Source organism: Paramormyrops kingsleyae, chromosome 9 (genome assembly GCF_048594095.1).
Source record: "Paramormyrops kingsleyae isolate MSU_618 chromosome 9, PKINGS_0.4, whole genome shotgun sequence".
In the NCBI taxonomy this organism is placed as follows: domain Eukaryota; kingdom Metazoa; phylum Chordata; class Actinopteri; order Osteoglossiformes; family Mormyridae; genus Paramormyrops; species Paramormyrops kingsleyae.
The window spans coordinates 31,025,602-31,040,712 of NC_132805.1; the positions used below are offsets into that span (position 1 = coordinate 31,025,602).

Genomic DNA, 15,111 nt, shown 5'->3' on the forward strand with positions numbered 1-15,111 from the left:
CACGAATACCTTTAATGTGTGATGTTTAACGAACAATTACCTGATCTATCCTTCACTCATGGTAGGGAAGGTTGTGGAAGACAGAACTCTGAGTGAAAGATGTTTTCCACTAGGATCAAAAGTGACAGGCTGGAAAAAAAATGGATTTGCATAATCTTTAATACAGGGCTGAAGCAGTTACACAAAAAAAGGAAATTGGGGGATTTACAGCCTGTTTGAACAACTGTACAGGGAAAGAGGTCAACTGAGTACAAACTAGCAACTAAATTATTAGGAACAAAATCTAGTATTCATCTGACAGTCTGCTTTTACAATATGCAAAAACACATTTTCTTTTAAAGTACTTAAATTGGTTTTACACATTCTTACAGAAAATTTGGCAACTTTAAGAAGAAGAAAAAAAACCTCTAGATATGCTCTGATGTTAAATATCTAAACAGCTGATTCACAGACAATATCAAAACTTCGGTAATGAGGGGGAACCACCAATACGGTTTTAGCATCATTTGCACATTGCATCAGCTGCAGATTCCACATTTTTAAAGCATTCTTAAAACGGGGCCTTTGCCCGCTACAACATCTCAGGCCTGCAACTGAGAAGGAAAACCTACAGGCGGCTGAGCATTTGAAGTTACCTATGTAATATAGACTATACAGCTTTTATATTATATTCACATTGAATAGATAGGCTGAGCTCCTACTCTCCAAGTATCACCACAAGTAGCAATGGTGTGGAAACTTGTAGATCTTCAATTTGCAAATCCAAAAAAAAAATGTACAAAAAGTAATCGGTAAAAGATGAGCATTAAAGCTAGAGGTAATGGGTGTTTGAAATGCTTAAATTAATGATGGTAAGGTAATTACTGCTAGTTCATCCTTTATAATCGCGCGTGATCCGCTTGTTCGAGGTACAAAGAACAGTTCATTTCGGCACCGTCGTAGCGGATCGCTGCTTCGTACCCGGGTGGCTGGGGTGCATGTGAAGGACCACTGGGACTGTCTGGCCCTTTTCTGTCCAAATACCCCCCCAAATCAGAGAGTTCTGGGAAAACACGGCGGGATGCTATGACTCAATGGAAAGCATGCAAAATTATAAAAACAGAATAATAATAATAATAATAATAAACGCATGTACAAAATCAAGAATCCCACACCCTGCAGGAAAGACTGCAAGGCAGCCCACACTCCCTCTGCTAGGATTAAACGTCTAACAACTCTCTACATTGGGGGTTAGTGGTGGCTCTATGACAACTGACTCCACTGGTCGGTAGCGGGTACGACGGCGGACATTAGGGAAAGCTACGTACGAGTGTGTAAACGGCTAACTACAGGAACTAGCTACAACGTTCTGTGCTGCCACGATACAATACTGTAGGTGTGCTTCTGGGAGTAACCATGACTGGGTCATGTGTGCAGACAGCGTGTGACATGCAAGGTATGTAGAGTTTGTGGGTCTACACACACTCCGGTCATACAGAACTCCGAACAAGAGGCCGATAACAGAATAATAATAATGATAAAAAAAATAAAAAATTTACAGCTTCGGTGAAATACGCTCCATTTAATGGCTTGCATAATTAAATGCTCACCTGGGCACTGAACTCTGTTGCCCTCTAGAGGGCATTAAGAGAAAGAGTCAGAAATGACCCGTACAGGGAGGTGCGTAGCTGTACACAGATAAACAAAAAAACAAGCAGCTGGCCGCAGAACTTAACTGTGCTGTGTTAATTTCACAGCAAAAGGCCTCAAGACTCCAACAGGTTTATATATATTAATATAACATAAACAGAACATATGAGAAAGCATTAATTCAGCTGTAAGGATTAAGGTTTAAACCAAAGAGAATAAATTAATCCCAAAAATTTCGACTGTTAAGTATTTACAGTGTTGCTAGGCTTTGTTGCCACTGCCGAGTATCCAGTTCAGGACAGTATTAGAGATAATGACAACAATAGTGCATGTTTTTGTGAAGAGAAGCTTGTGTGTATCATGAATTTTACAACTTCTTTACAAGAGCAAACCAGTTAGAGTGGTCAGGCTGCATGCATGTCAGACTCAATTAAAATAGAAAAAAACTACAAATGAAAAACAATAAAAGCAAAGCAGCCTCTTCTAAAGCATTTTAACATATTTATAAAGCGTATACATTTGGATTTTTCTCAAGAGCTGGCTATATTTTTTATATATTTTTTTTAAATATCTGAGTTTATAACCGTATATCTGTATCACGGGAGTCGGTAGTATTTGGTGAATTACCCGCAATGCACCTGCTCGCCATTAACTGGCATGTGCTCTGAGAATTATGCCACCGCTACTGAGTACATGGTCTATCTGAAGTGGCCTTCTGGAGAATGTAGAAATAAAACTTAAAAATAAAAAGCAAATAAAAAGAAAAACATTCGTAGGCTACATTCTCTGCGCCGAACCGGCCTTAAGAATTGAGGTTCACAAAGAACATCCTGTGTGGAAAATGTGGGAACCTTGAACTGGGATACAGAGGCATTGAGGCGACAGAATGATCAGACACTTGCTTTCTACAGCTGATGAAAACGAACAGAAGTGACGTCAGCCTCTTAAAAGGATAAATTGTTCCTCTCCCTACCTTCAAAGCGAAAATCAAAAGTTGAACTTTATATAATAATTATTATTATTATCATGACCGTAATAATTACTTTGCCTCCTCCAAACCACACTGGAATGGACGATGCCTCAGGATGGCCTGTGAATACTGTGGAATTCTGGAGTCTGGCTCGCTGGTGCCCCCTACGCGATGCGCGGCGCAGAGCGGTCATTGGTTGTTGTCCTCTTCAGCCTGACACCCCGGCGGATAGCCAGAAGCATGTCATCTCCCTGAACGTCAAAAGAGTCCGCCTCCTCCAACTGCTCATCTGGATCCTCTGGTGTCCCTGCATCTCCTGGGGGGGTGGTGGGCTGGGGCAGGGCTCCCGGGGGGTTGGTGGAGGCCTGGCCGCTCCAGGAGGCCGAGGGCAGGACCCCCAGCTGGTCGCTCTCCCCTCCGGGTTCCGGTGACCCGGGGCTGGCTGCTTCCTCCCCTTCCTCAGATCCCCCGCCCAGGCTGGAAAAGCCGGGACTTGGAAGGTCAGGCACCGTGGGTGTTTTTACCGGAATGACCGGTGTCTTAATGGGGATGGGGCCCCCAGCACTGGGCGCCCGCCTCACCGACGGCTTGGTGGAGGGCGTGCGCCGGATGGTGGCCACACCCGGGGTGACGATGACGGGGCCCCCCGTGGAGGGCAGCCCAGCGGTGGAGGCCGGTCGCTTGGCCTGGAACAGCTTGCGGTAGGACTGGCTGATGTCGCTGTTGCGTGGGATGGTGGAGGACTTGTCAAAGTCCGGCTGGTCCACCTCCTGCTCGCTGCCCACGGAGAAGTAATCGTAGTCAGACACTGGAAGAAAGACAGACAGGCTTGTTTGGGGACATTACCATGGGCATCAGGTCACATGGCTGCAGTCATGTGACCTTGGATGGTGGTTTCACAGGGTAGATTTTTCTCACTCCACACAAACTCATATCTTTCACTTAAGACCCACATCAAAACAGGTCAACTATGCTCATAAAGTTCTACCATTACTAAGTATTTAAAATAATCAGAAAGGGGTTAACGCCCTTTCCTTGTTAATGGTGTTCTGATTGTATGTCTGTAAGATTGTAACTAGCTAGCTGGTTAGCAGAACCCGCTGCTTCAGCTTCTCATTAATAAGAAACATGTTTAATTTTTAGTGCAGTGACTGTTTGTGGCCCACATTGCAGTGACTGTTTGTGGCCCACATTGCAGTGACTGTTTGTGGCCCACATTGCAGTGACTGTTTGTGGCACACATGAATGCATGGTTTGAGTTGCGCTCTGTGTGGGTGACTGAGTGGGACCGCTTACCCTGGGAGGGGATGGTGTCCTCGGAGCAGCAGGGCGTGGTGCTCTGGGTGCTGTAGCCACTGGAGCCCTGCAGGGAGTCCCGGCTGGAGCGCTGGGGGTCCAGCTGGAGGCCGCGGGACAGGGCCAGGGCCAGCTCCTCGTGGGCCTCGGTCTCCTCTGCCTGGGACGCGGGGAATATGGGGTAGGGCGCATTAGCAAGGCTGCCCACTTACACAGCTAAAGATGGGAGATGATACCAACAACCAGCCATGGGGATGTGAGGAACACTCTCTTAAACACCCATAAAGGTATAGGGCTAGCTAAACTTGTTTTATTTGCTATACTCTGATTAGACACCCGATCAAGGTCAAACGGTCTCCGCATTACCTTGGGTGTGGTGGGCGCAGCCACACTCCTGGCCTTCTGGGGGTCCTCCGAGTGGGCTGGGCCCCCCGTGGCACCGGGCTCGCCGACATCCCGCTTCTCCTTGTTCCTCCTCAGGGTGTTTACCATGGGCTGGTCGTAAGGGCCCGGTTTGGCCCAGTCCTGCAGAAGTGCCAAGAGAGAGTAAGCCTGAGACGGGGAGTGCTTAGCGAGGAAGCAATGCTACCAGAAATACTCTCGCTATACTACTATACTCAAGCCTAGCAGTACACGCTACACCTGCCCTACAATACATTAAGCAATACCACAATAAATACTCACTATACTACTGCAGTCTACACCTGCCCTATTAACCTCAAACATTGAACTCTTAATTGTTACAAAATCTCCAGGACTAAAGACTTTGTGTTGCAAACGGCTACACTGCATTATACCCTCTGATTCAGCTTGAAAGACACTTTTCTTGTCGCTGAATGCACTAGACAAGGATAATAAAAACGAATTTCCTGCCCTTCCAGACTCATAAAAGCTCCCTGGGGAGCCTCGGCGTCTTCGCAATTCAGCTGCAATTAATTGAGCCGCACGCATTAATGCGGCGAAGCCAGCGTGTGCGACTTCATGCGCACATGGGATCTTAAGAAGCCGGAGAACACAGGAATAGGGGCCCAACTGTACAGTGAGGGAGAGGAAGGGAAGGAAGACGGGGGAAAATGCGCGTAAGGGAGCCTCGGACATCTGATAGAGGCTCACCGATCAGAGGCAGAGAGACTCAGAAAGAGGTGTTTAGGAAGCCTTTGTGTGGAGGTCCGAGAGGGACAGAGGAGGATGTGGAGGCTGAGCAGACAAACCTTCCAGGCGGGGATTTTGGAGGAGGGGATCATGCCCGAGGCCATGGTGCAATAGTGGGGGTAGTCCGGGAGCAGGGCGGAGCTGGGCCGGGACCACGAGCGGGTGGAGGCGGCCTGAGCGTGGGGGACTGAGGAAGAGTGGGCTGGGAAGTATGGGAAGGTGCCCCCCAACCCCACTCCGGCCAGGTAGGGGGCTTCACTGAGTGAGTGGTGATCATACCCATTTGACAACTACAATGTGGGATGGGAAAAAAATGTAAATAAATAAACACAAGAGAATGGAGAAATCATATACATAGCAAAACATAAAAATAACTAATACTGTATTAAGGTGGAACAAAACCAACAGAACTCAAGAATGAGAATGAACACTGATGATGGACCCCCTCCCCCCGCACCCGGCGCTCGCTTGTGGTTTGTAGGATGATCAGCGTATTCCTTTGTGCACCGTGTATAACGTGTGACCTTCTGTGGTTCCTCGAGGGGCACTGCGGAGCTCTGGGGTGGGATGGGGGGGGGGGGGCAATTCACCTTTTCGGCTGAGGCCAGGGCCCCGCCCATGGTGGAGCCCGAGCTGATGGAGGTGGGGGAGCTGCACTCGCTGACCGACTGGCAGGTCTCAGAGGCGTCCGAGGAAGGAGAGCTGGAGGAAGTCTGCAGGGTGTCACAGCCAGAGGGCGCACACGCACACATCGCCATGGGGACGCACACATCGCCATGGGGACACGCACAGGGCGAGTTAGTGAGGATGGGGAGAGATGTTAGGGAGGGCGTCGTTATGAACCCACGCACACACAGGCACACATGGGGTGGGGGGGGGGCAGAGGAGTGAAAAGATTGCAAATTAAGCCATTAGGAAGAGTCTAGAAGTGACTTATGAAAGCCTGCGGGGAAAACTGAGCAGTCGGCGATAAGGCTTAAGCAGGTTTCAAAGCTGAGCCTCGTTAGGGAGCCTCGTTAGGGAGCCGGAGAAGTGTGCGTTTAGATAGAGAGCCGAGATGTAGCCAGGGAAGAATTACCAGGGAGTGGATGCAATAAAACAGCATGGATTCTGTGTGGAAGCAAAGTGGCTGGGGCAGGAAGACTCTGAGACCGCAGCGGAACCCCCCCCCCCCCCATAAACCCAGGATGACCTCACAAGCCTTGGGGAATGTTTCTGAATTTGTGCACGGCTGTAAAACGATATCTGCTATTTAAATGTGGTCAGCTTTCGAACGCCAAGGCTACGGTCGACCGCAGGGAGGCCACTATCCTGCAGAGCTTGGGGTTCTGTAGAAAACCAACCCGCCACCCCCCCAATGTAGGAATGCCGGGTAGATGTGTCACACCCATTTAATGTGTCGCCTTACAAGATGGTTGGACACCATCATTAGGAACCTTCCTGGTGGATGTGGCCAGATTGAGTCATTCTATAATTTGGGGTACATTTCTCATCAAGTACAAAAACAATGTTCTTTCTCAAAAGAACGATCAGTGTTTCAAATTAGTGGAGTCCTTCAGTGCAACACATCTGCTAATTGCAAAGCTTAATTTTTTTATTCTTCAAGGGAAAGGATGTTTTCACTACTCAATTTGTCATCTATGTCATGGACAAAGTGGATGCCATTCCAGCCATTTGACTGAATCCTGCACTTCAAGTACAATACAATTTTAAGGGCTCTTGAGTCTATTTTGCTTTACACACAATGATGTTTGAAATGTATCCTCCAGATATACATGTGATATGTTCACCACTGTTAAGGACAGGAATATTTTTTATAATAAAACTACCATACTGGTAATTTTGATAGTTTTAAGAGACATGCAGAAAGCAACCTGAGTAGATACACAGTTTACTTTAAAGGACATCAGAATAACCATTTTAGCTATTTTAAATTTGAAAAAAAATTAGGTGCAACAAAAGAAATTAAATTCACAGATCATATACTGTGTATATATATGAATGGAAACCTTCTGTGTCACACAATTTTCCTGTTGAATACATTAACCTGTTTCTATCTTGCTATCATGAATCTCTACCTTCTTTCCTGAGGCTGATGGACGATTGGCTCTCTGGACTGTCTGCTGGTGTAGCTGAATGGCCAAGCCTGCACTTTTTCCCGCCTCTCCGCTGTGCTTTCCTCCAATAGACACTCTTGCTTTTTTTTCTTACCCTCACTGCCACAGTTCATCCTCCCTTAGAATTTTAGAATTTAGAGATCAGTGGTCACTGTTGACACACCACAGCACACAACAACGAAATGTGTCCTCTGCATTTAACTCATATGTGACGTCGTGACATATCAGGGGGCAGCTAATTCAGCGCCCGGGGGGCAGTGCTTGGGGGTGGTACCTTGCTCAGGGTATTAAGACCTAAGTTTATGAAATCCTCTCTACGCTTCTCCAAATATGCTGCCCTTTTTGCACGATCAGCGTCCCAATGAGCCCCCTGTCTCTGCCATTTCTCAACTGCTGACATTATTTAAAACAATTGGATTTTTAAAAAATATGTTGAGGGAGAACAGGAAAGTGTGCCCATATGAATGTTGTGCCATGTAGATTGATAACGGTACTGATGGCTGGTGATGTAGACTACTGGGTAGCTTAGCTGACAGATAGCACAGTTGACAATTTCCCTATTTTAAAATGTATCATTATTATTTTGACCCATAATTTCAATGGTAGGCCTTGCCTGGCAGAGCAGGTCGTTTTCTTGAAGCTTAATATCAAATTTAAACATGAAAATTTCATTAAATTTCATTCATATTTCATTCATATTTCATTAAAATAATTACAATATTGTAAACCATAACAATGTAACATAGTTGACAGTCAATTAATATACTCATTGACAATGTGCTATTATAGATGAAATATTGAAAAAAATGAGGATGTCTGTTCAAAATGTCCAGCAGAGAGCAAAATGACATCTAACCTTCTTACTGTACCTAAATACAGATTATCCTCTATGGGTGACAGGGCATTCTGCGTGACAGCGCCTACACTCTGCAATGCACTTCCTCACAGTCTGCCGGTGGTAAAGTCTGTTAACATCTTCAAGGGCCAAAAGAAAACTCATTTATTTCAGGAATGAGTAACGTTCTCATTGTAGTTGTTTTGCTGTTACAATACAATAAAGTATCTGTCTGTATTGTAAATCATCCTTGCGTGTGAGAAAGGCCCTATATAAATAAAACATTATTATTATTATTATTATTATTAAGTGATGCTGATTACATGGCACTGGGACAAATCATTTTTGAGTTACAGCGGGGAGTTCTGTTAGTAACAGCTGACAGAACCTTTGCGGACATAAAGATAAAATAAATATTATAAATTAAGATATTTATACAATTTAAATGAAATCAATTTTTAAAATAAAATTTTTCTTTAGTATTTAGACTTTTTGAAATTTAGTCATTGTCTTGGTTTCAAGATGCCCAGAACTCAAAAATGGACAACGGAAAAACTTCATTTCAGGAGCATCATGACAAATTTCAAGCTATGATCCACATAGTGTTTGTGTGATATTACAATATTCGTTCCATAAAGAGGCAAAATATAATATTGTTGAAGAAAATCGTCAGAATAAATTTATCTAAAAATCTCATTTGTCATCAATGGACATGGAATTAACCCCAAATTATAGAATGACTCTTATACATAGTTTATAATTTGAAAAGTATGAGTGAATCTACAGTAATATGTAGAGGCTTATATTTTGCATATGACAATTAAATTATAGACAATTAATATTTAGACATTAATCACCACAGATATCCAACCCAGCCCTCTGTGCATTAATTATTTAAAAACCCCCACCCCAGTCCATGTGTACAGTGTTCGGCTCACCTGCAGGGTGCTCTCGGGGGGCATGGGCGAGGGTGACTTGGACTGAAAGGCATCCTGGGACATGAAGCCCGAGTCATGGGAGGAGATGCTGGAGAGGCGGCCGGGGGCCTGCTGGGGCAGGGTGGAACTGCGGTAGCGATAGTGCGAGGAGGGTGAGTGAGAGTGAGAGCCGCTGGAGCGCGAGTCGCTGCTGTTTACGCTGTTCAGACTGCTGTTAGAGACAGGGGTGGGCGGGACAGGGGGCGGAGACAAGGGTGGGCGGGGCAGGGGGCAGGGACAGGCAGGGAGAGAGCGGGAGACCAGGGACCGTTAACACCCCGCATAGCATCCAAAATCAGAAATAATGAAAAAGCAAGCATGACGTTTAAAGGGTAAAATATCCCTTTAAAAGCAGCACTTAAAACCTCTAAACCCAAGTGCGTTATTTTAGTATATAAATTATAACACTTCACAGTGTTGTTTTTAGACGTAAAGTATCAAAATAATGTTAACCTGTAAAACTGGAGTTAAGACAGATATTTCATTTTACTGGTTACACGATATATCTAAACAACATGCAACAATCAATAGCTATTTGAAATCATCAATGACAACTTTTAAGACACTTTGTGTAATGAAACGCCGAGTTAGACGCTGTAATGCGGGGGTTAATCCTGATCCCTGGCCAGCGTTACTGCGAAATAGCGCGGCTCCTGCCAACAGTTAAGCGTGAAGAGAGCAGGCGAGCCAGAGAAGCTGCTGATGTTTCGGTCTGGGGGTCCCTCCCTCCCGCTCCCCCGCATTCCTCACCGGGTAGGGGCCCGGCTGCGCAGCGACCGGCAGCCGACCTCCCCACTCCGGTACCCCGACCGCAAGCGGTACTTTCCGCCAGTGTCTCTTATTAAAATAGGAATGAGTCTTCCTATTTGGATACGGGTTACCCGACAGAAACCAAAGTCTGTACGATGAATTTAAATTAACAGGCGATACCACATTCAAATGGCGAGGGGAAGGACGGAAATATGATTTTAAAATAATGATAAAATAAAACAAAAATGGGGAAGCGTAAAAGCATCGACAAGCGGCGCATCCATCATGCTCGGTACAGCTACAAGCGATTTAAGCGCAGCACCGACAGCCCCGCGTGGAAGGTGGGGGGTGGGACCACAAGTGACTAAAATATAGATAACAGTTGCTGGGACCGTCACACAGGAGGTGAGGGGGCTATGCAGTATGTTAAGGTCTGGTTTACATATCTCAACCCATTCGGACACCAAAACCAAGCGTTTCAGATTCAGTCCTGTCAATATTAGGCTGAAAGTATTAGACAATAAGTAAAGGCTGCATCTAATTCTTTACATACTTTAAAAAGGTTTCTATGCCATGTTTAAAGTGCTTCATAGATCCGATTTCTTTACATCTCCTAAATTACTGTTGACTAACCAGTTCACCTCTGAAATGCACCTGGCTTTTATGAGTGCATAGCAAAACTTCGTGGAAGTATCAAACATGAAAACAATATTTACTCAACTGCAGTTCACAGTATGTGCCACTGGGTGGCAGACTACAGCTAATGATGAGTGTAAGAAATAGACAGTGTGTGGAATTACCAAATCTGTCAATCACTGCCTTAATGGCATTCCATATGGTGATTGTGACTGATGGTGGGATGATAATCCCACCCATACTGGGTTTTCAAGCCATATTTTCTCCCATCACCAGGCAGGTCTGTGCAAGAGCGCTTCCTGCAGTGAGACCCCCGCAGCCGCGCCTGCACCTACCTGCACATGCTGGACTTTCTGGACATAGTGGTGCTGGGAGAAGAGGGAGGCGTTTGGTAACTCCAGTTGTAGTCTGAGCCTTTGAGATCAAGAATGACCTGGGAGGCAAAAAGAACAATCAGGCAGGTTATGGACTGTGAGCCTTCGGAGAGCTGCCCACGCACCTGAATGGCCCCGCAATCCCTCCAGGGGGGGGGGGAAACTGGACACCCCTATGACTGAAAGACCCAAACACATCTTTCCAGCCCCCTGGCAATAATGTCGTAATGCTGGAAACCAAGCAGAATGCAAATTGCTGTCTGACACGGAACTGCCTTCCCATGGGCTTACAGCTAGCTTCAGTTGGAGGTGCAGGAGGTAGCCGAAGCTGCAGCACCGTGGGAAACAAGACTCAGTGACCACCCCCCCCCCCCCTTTGAATCTCCCCACTGACCGGGAGCGAAAACACAGACGGCGTTTGCCGTAATGGGAACAGCCAAGCTATAAACACAGCGAGGGGTCCTAACCGTATTAGTGGGGTATGACCAACCCCTTTCCTGGAAGCTGTCGGTGTTTTTTTGTGGTGGTTTTTCAGTTTTCGGTGGGAGGGGGGGGGGGGGTGGCACCCAAAACCACAGAGCTGGTCCCCTCGGATCCTGGTTTAGTGAGCACTGACCTGCTCACTAGCTGGGGGTAGCTTGTGGGGGTCCATGGTGAGGGCTTTCAGGTCGTCAGCGATGGCCTGCAGGTGTGTGATTTCACTCAGCATGCCGATCTCCTCATCCTAGCAGCCGGGAAGAGATATGGCTGTTATTGCGGCAATAACCTGACCAGCAGGGGGCGGCATATACACACAGGGCGGGGAGAAGCTCACCACGACAGGCCGCAGCATGGACACGAAGGTGCAGAAGCGGCCACGCTCCTCGATCAGTGCCTTCCTCACTGCCTGCTTCTCAGTCTCCTCCAGCAGCAGGTATTTATCATTGACATCTTGCATGGCGCAATTGAGCTGGGGCTGTATGTCACCCCTCCCTGAAACAGGTGGGGGCATGGTCACTAGTGGTCTCCTGTAGCCTCCCCTGAAACCTACACCATACTTCCATGCTATAAAAATAAAGTTATGCTAGCTAAAACTAACCAGAAATGCCATAACTGTGGCCCACAAAAGACGTCTTTTCCTCATAGCTCCCCCTACTGGCCAGGTGGTGAAAGACCTGTCCTCCCTATCCTTGCACTGTTCCCTCCACTGTCCACTGCCAGTGAATGGGGACCTGGCACACGGTTCCGGTTACGGCAGGTTCCCCACTGGCTGAAGCCTGGGCTGTAGAGAGGCAGCCCACTTCCTGACAGGACTGGAAATGTGACCCGATACTGCTCGCTCAGAACAATAAGAGCAGGATGTTCGGCAGAATCGGGGCACGTGTATGAGCACGCGTCACTGAACACGGCCAAGTCAGAGCAGTGTGGTTCCTAGCACAGCAGAAGGCATTAGCAAAATAAGCAGATATTCATATTTTGTGAATCACAAACGCTGCCAATTTGGTATCGATGATGCACCATCTGAATGTGATTATTTTTGGACTGCAGTCATCTCCCATCTGCGGTTTCTGAAAATGACAGGAACCGGAAGCTGACTGAAGAATGAATGATAGAGTGATATACATTCGGCATAGATTTTCACAAATGATTTCAAGTCAAGAAAGAAGAATTTTTTTTTGTCCTTGCTAAATGTTCAGGTTTTCAGCTTTTCAGGAAGCAAACTCAGGGTCAGAAAATGGTTGTGGGGGGGGGGGAGGGGGCTCCATCCAGCAGTGACACACCCACTCCACTCTTCCTCAGCAGACCGATCATTTTGCACATCCTCTATAACACATCATCCCAAATACTGGAGTTTGCCCCCCCCCAAATGACAGGCTGTATTCCCTCTATAGCGCTCAGGCACTGAGTGATTATGCACAGGACAGTCGCTTAGCTCAGTTATCTTACAAGGTTCCTCATGGACCAGCTTTTGGTCCCATTAAATTGTTCCTTGTGTCAAATATGCATAACCATTTTCATACTGTTCCCATCTACACAGCAATAAGGCATATTTGACTTGATTTTCTATTTTTAAAAATAGAATTTTACAGAATTCTTGATCTGTATCTTAATTATAACTACTTGTTAAGTATTAATAAAGCATATAAAATGTATCAATCAGCCCACACAAGAGCAGGCCTAATTGTTTTATTTCTTACACATTTTGTAACCTTTATGGTTAAGAATCATAATCCGACGTGAGAAAAGCACAACCCCCTCCCCTCACCAGAAGTTCTTAAGACGACGACTGCCCATGGCATGCCAGAAGGAACAAGACAGATTAAGGCCTCATGTTTGGCAAGACAACACCGTACAAAGACAGCTGGGTGGGAAGCCTCTGCTATGACCTCGTCAGGGGGCTGGGTGGGATGCGGAGCTGTGTACTTGCACCCGAACCTTACCCCCCCCCCCCCAACAAGGCGTCCTGTGACACAGCAGGGGAAAAGAAAATGAAAAATCAAACCACTTAGTATTTCCCGAAATACTGCACAAGACGACACAGAACACAGTGCCAGAGTTTATAGACGTGAATTTTTTTTTTTGGGGGGGGTGGGGGGAAGACGGCACTGAAGTCAGGTTAACAGAGGTCAACAAGCATCAATGAGACTGGGGAGCTTTGCTTGAGAAACCCCATTAAATCCAGGATTGACGTAAACCGTCACCGGGACGACAGGAATGCGAGCGTCAGAAAAGACTCGCTCGTCCACCTGTCAGGACCATGGTGTCTTTGGCGGAGCTCACGCGGACTTACCACCGCCCCAGCGTGCATGTGCCTCGCAGATATAGGTCAGGAAGCACAGATCGCCGCTCTAGAAATCGGAGCGATTAAGCTGTGCCCTTCACAAGATGAAAATAGGGCAGCAGGCAGCTTTTAATCAGCGGAAAGCAGCGAGAGCAAGCGAGCGGGAAGCCGTGGTTCACACTGCACCGTGACCGCGCTCTTAGTTTCCGCGGAAATCCACCAGGCGCTCCTTTACGTCACACGACCACCTCCATGCCGCTCTCTTTGCTCGCATGACGGGGTAAAAGGTCCTGAAAACACGTGCCCCGCCCACCGGGACTCTCTCACCCTCCAAAGGACTCCCTACCTGGGATTCTCAAGCAAAAATCTAAGCCATGCATTTGATAGCAAAATGCGCGCCCGGTCTTGGAAACAAAACAGTCTCGAAATCCCGGCAGGCTGCGCAGGTTGGGGTGGGGGGGTGGGGGTCGGGTTCGGTACAGCGATACAGTCAAGACCGTTTTCATTTGCCTCTGACTGATTTGCATAAAGCAAATAGTTCATCGCGAGCCGGTCGGAGAGGATTGTGTACACCCACAGAACAGCCAAAATATTTAATCAGCAATAAATGCAACCCTGTGCTTATAAAATTAAGAAACAACACATTATAAGGAATGAGTCTTTGAGACAGAGGGTCCCCGATGTGGCGAGATCCAGCAAAGGCCTAAATTGGGTAATAACTGTTAATGAATGTCATGATTCTTTTACTGACACTCCCACCCCCTGTCGTTACAGAAATAGCATCACCACCGAAAGCACGGGGGGTGTAAAATTTAAACACTGCCAGAAGGCGGCGCCGTGCCCTGCTAGTGTAGGACACAGGCGGAGAAGGGATTTTAAAATACAAGTTATAAAAATAGATTTTTCTTCTTAATTGTGCAATTTTGGCTCCATTTCCGGAGGTCACCGGACTCGGAGCATGAGGCAAATACAAAACAAACCGCGATGGTGGAGGAAGAGGAAGGTGACCCCTGGACCACAGATGGATGAACGGGGACTGAAGAGAAGGAAGAGGGTGCAGATAGACAGAGAGAGAGAGAGAGAGAGAGCGAGAGAGAGAGAGAGAGAGAGAGGGAGACTTACCCAGAGCATCAGCTGGCAAGAAGGGAACAGGATGGGATAAGGAAGAGAGAGATGAAGAGAACATGGCGGTTAGGGCCCTGAAACAGTGTGGGGGGGGGGGGGGGGTCGTCTGGTACGCATCAGGAATTCCCCTGACCTTACAAACAACCTGAATGCTTTTAGAGAGGCGACAAGTAGTCAGACATAAATACGCCCCCCTCCACATAAACAAGCAGACTATGCAACGGGATCATGCCTGGGGAGGCTTCACTGATATTTAATACACTAAACACCCCTCACGGTCCAAAGGGGGTACAAGAATTCAGGAACATGTTACCGATGATTCTGACAAAAATACGGAGAAACTGGGAAGACACCCCCCCCCCCCACGCCCATTCTGGAGGACAATACAATTCATTGTTTTTACCCCCAAGGGAATGAAGTACACAAAGAAAATGCAGTTCATCACTGCTGTCTTCGTGGAAGCCTCTGAGAGCATGAGGAGCAAAGAGC

At 46.9% G+C, this 15,111-nt stretch overlaps 1 protein-coding gene across 6 annotated transcripts in view; it reads right to left on the minus strand.

Annotated features, from left to right (window-relative positions):
- Positions 1-141: 141 nt before the first annotated feature.
- Positions 142-15,111, minus strand: part of LOC111844252 (protein MTSS 1-like) — a 45,795-nt gene continuing 30,825 nt past the window's right edge. The window contains exons 7-15 of one of the 6 annotated variants that reach the window (XM_072716758.1): positions 11,551-11,708; positions 11,353-11,460; positions 10,698-10,795; positions 8,938-9,145; positions 5,638-5,760; positions 5,107-5,337; positions 4,262-4,420; positions 3,896-4,055; positions 142-3,407 (exon numbers count right to left, since the gene is read on the minus strand). In XM_072716758.1, coding sequence (XP_072572859.1) covers positions 2,764-3,407; positions 3,896-4,055; positions 4,262-4,420; positions 5,107-5,337; positions 5,638-5,760; positions 8,938-9,145; positions 10,698-10,795; positions 11,353-11,460; positions 11,551-11,708 — 1,889 coding nt within the window. In that variant the 3' untranslated portion in view covers positions 142-2,763. Of the gene's footprint in view, positions 3,408-3,895; positions 4,056-4,261; positions 4,421-5,106; positions 5,338-5,637; positions 5,761-8,937; positions 9,149-10,697; positions 10,796-11,352; positions 11,461-11,550; positions 11,709-15,111 lie in introns of all 6 variants that reach the window. The other 5 variants (XM_072716759.1, XM_072716757.1, XM_072716762.1 and 2 more) reach the window with 5 other exon arrangements.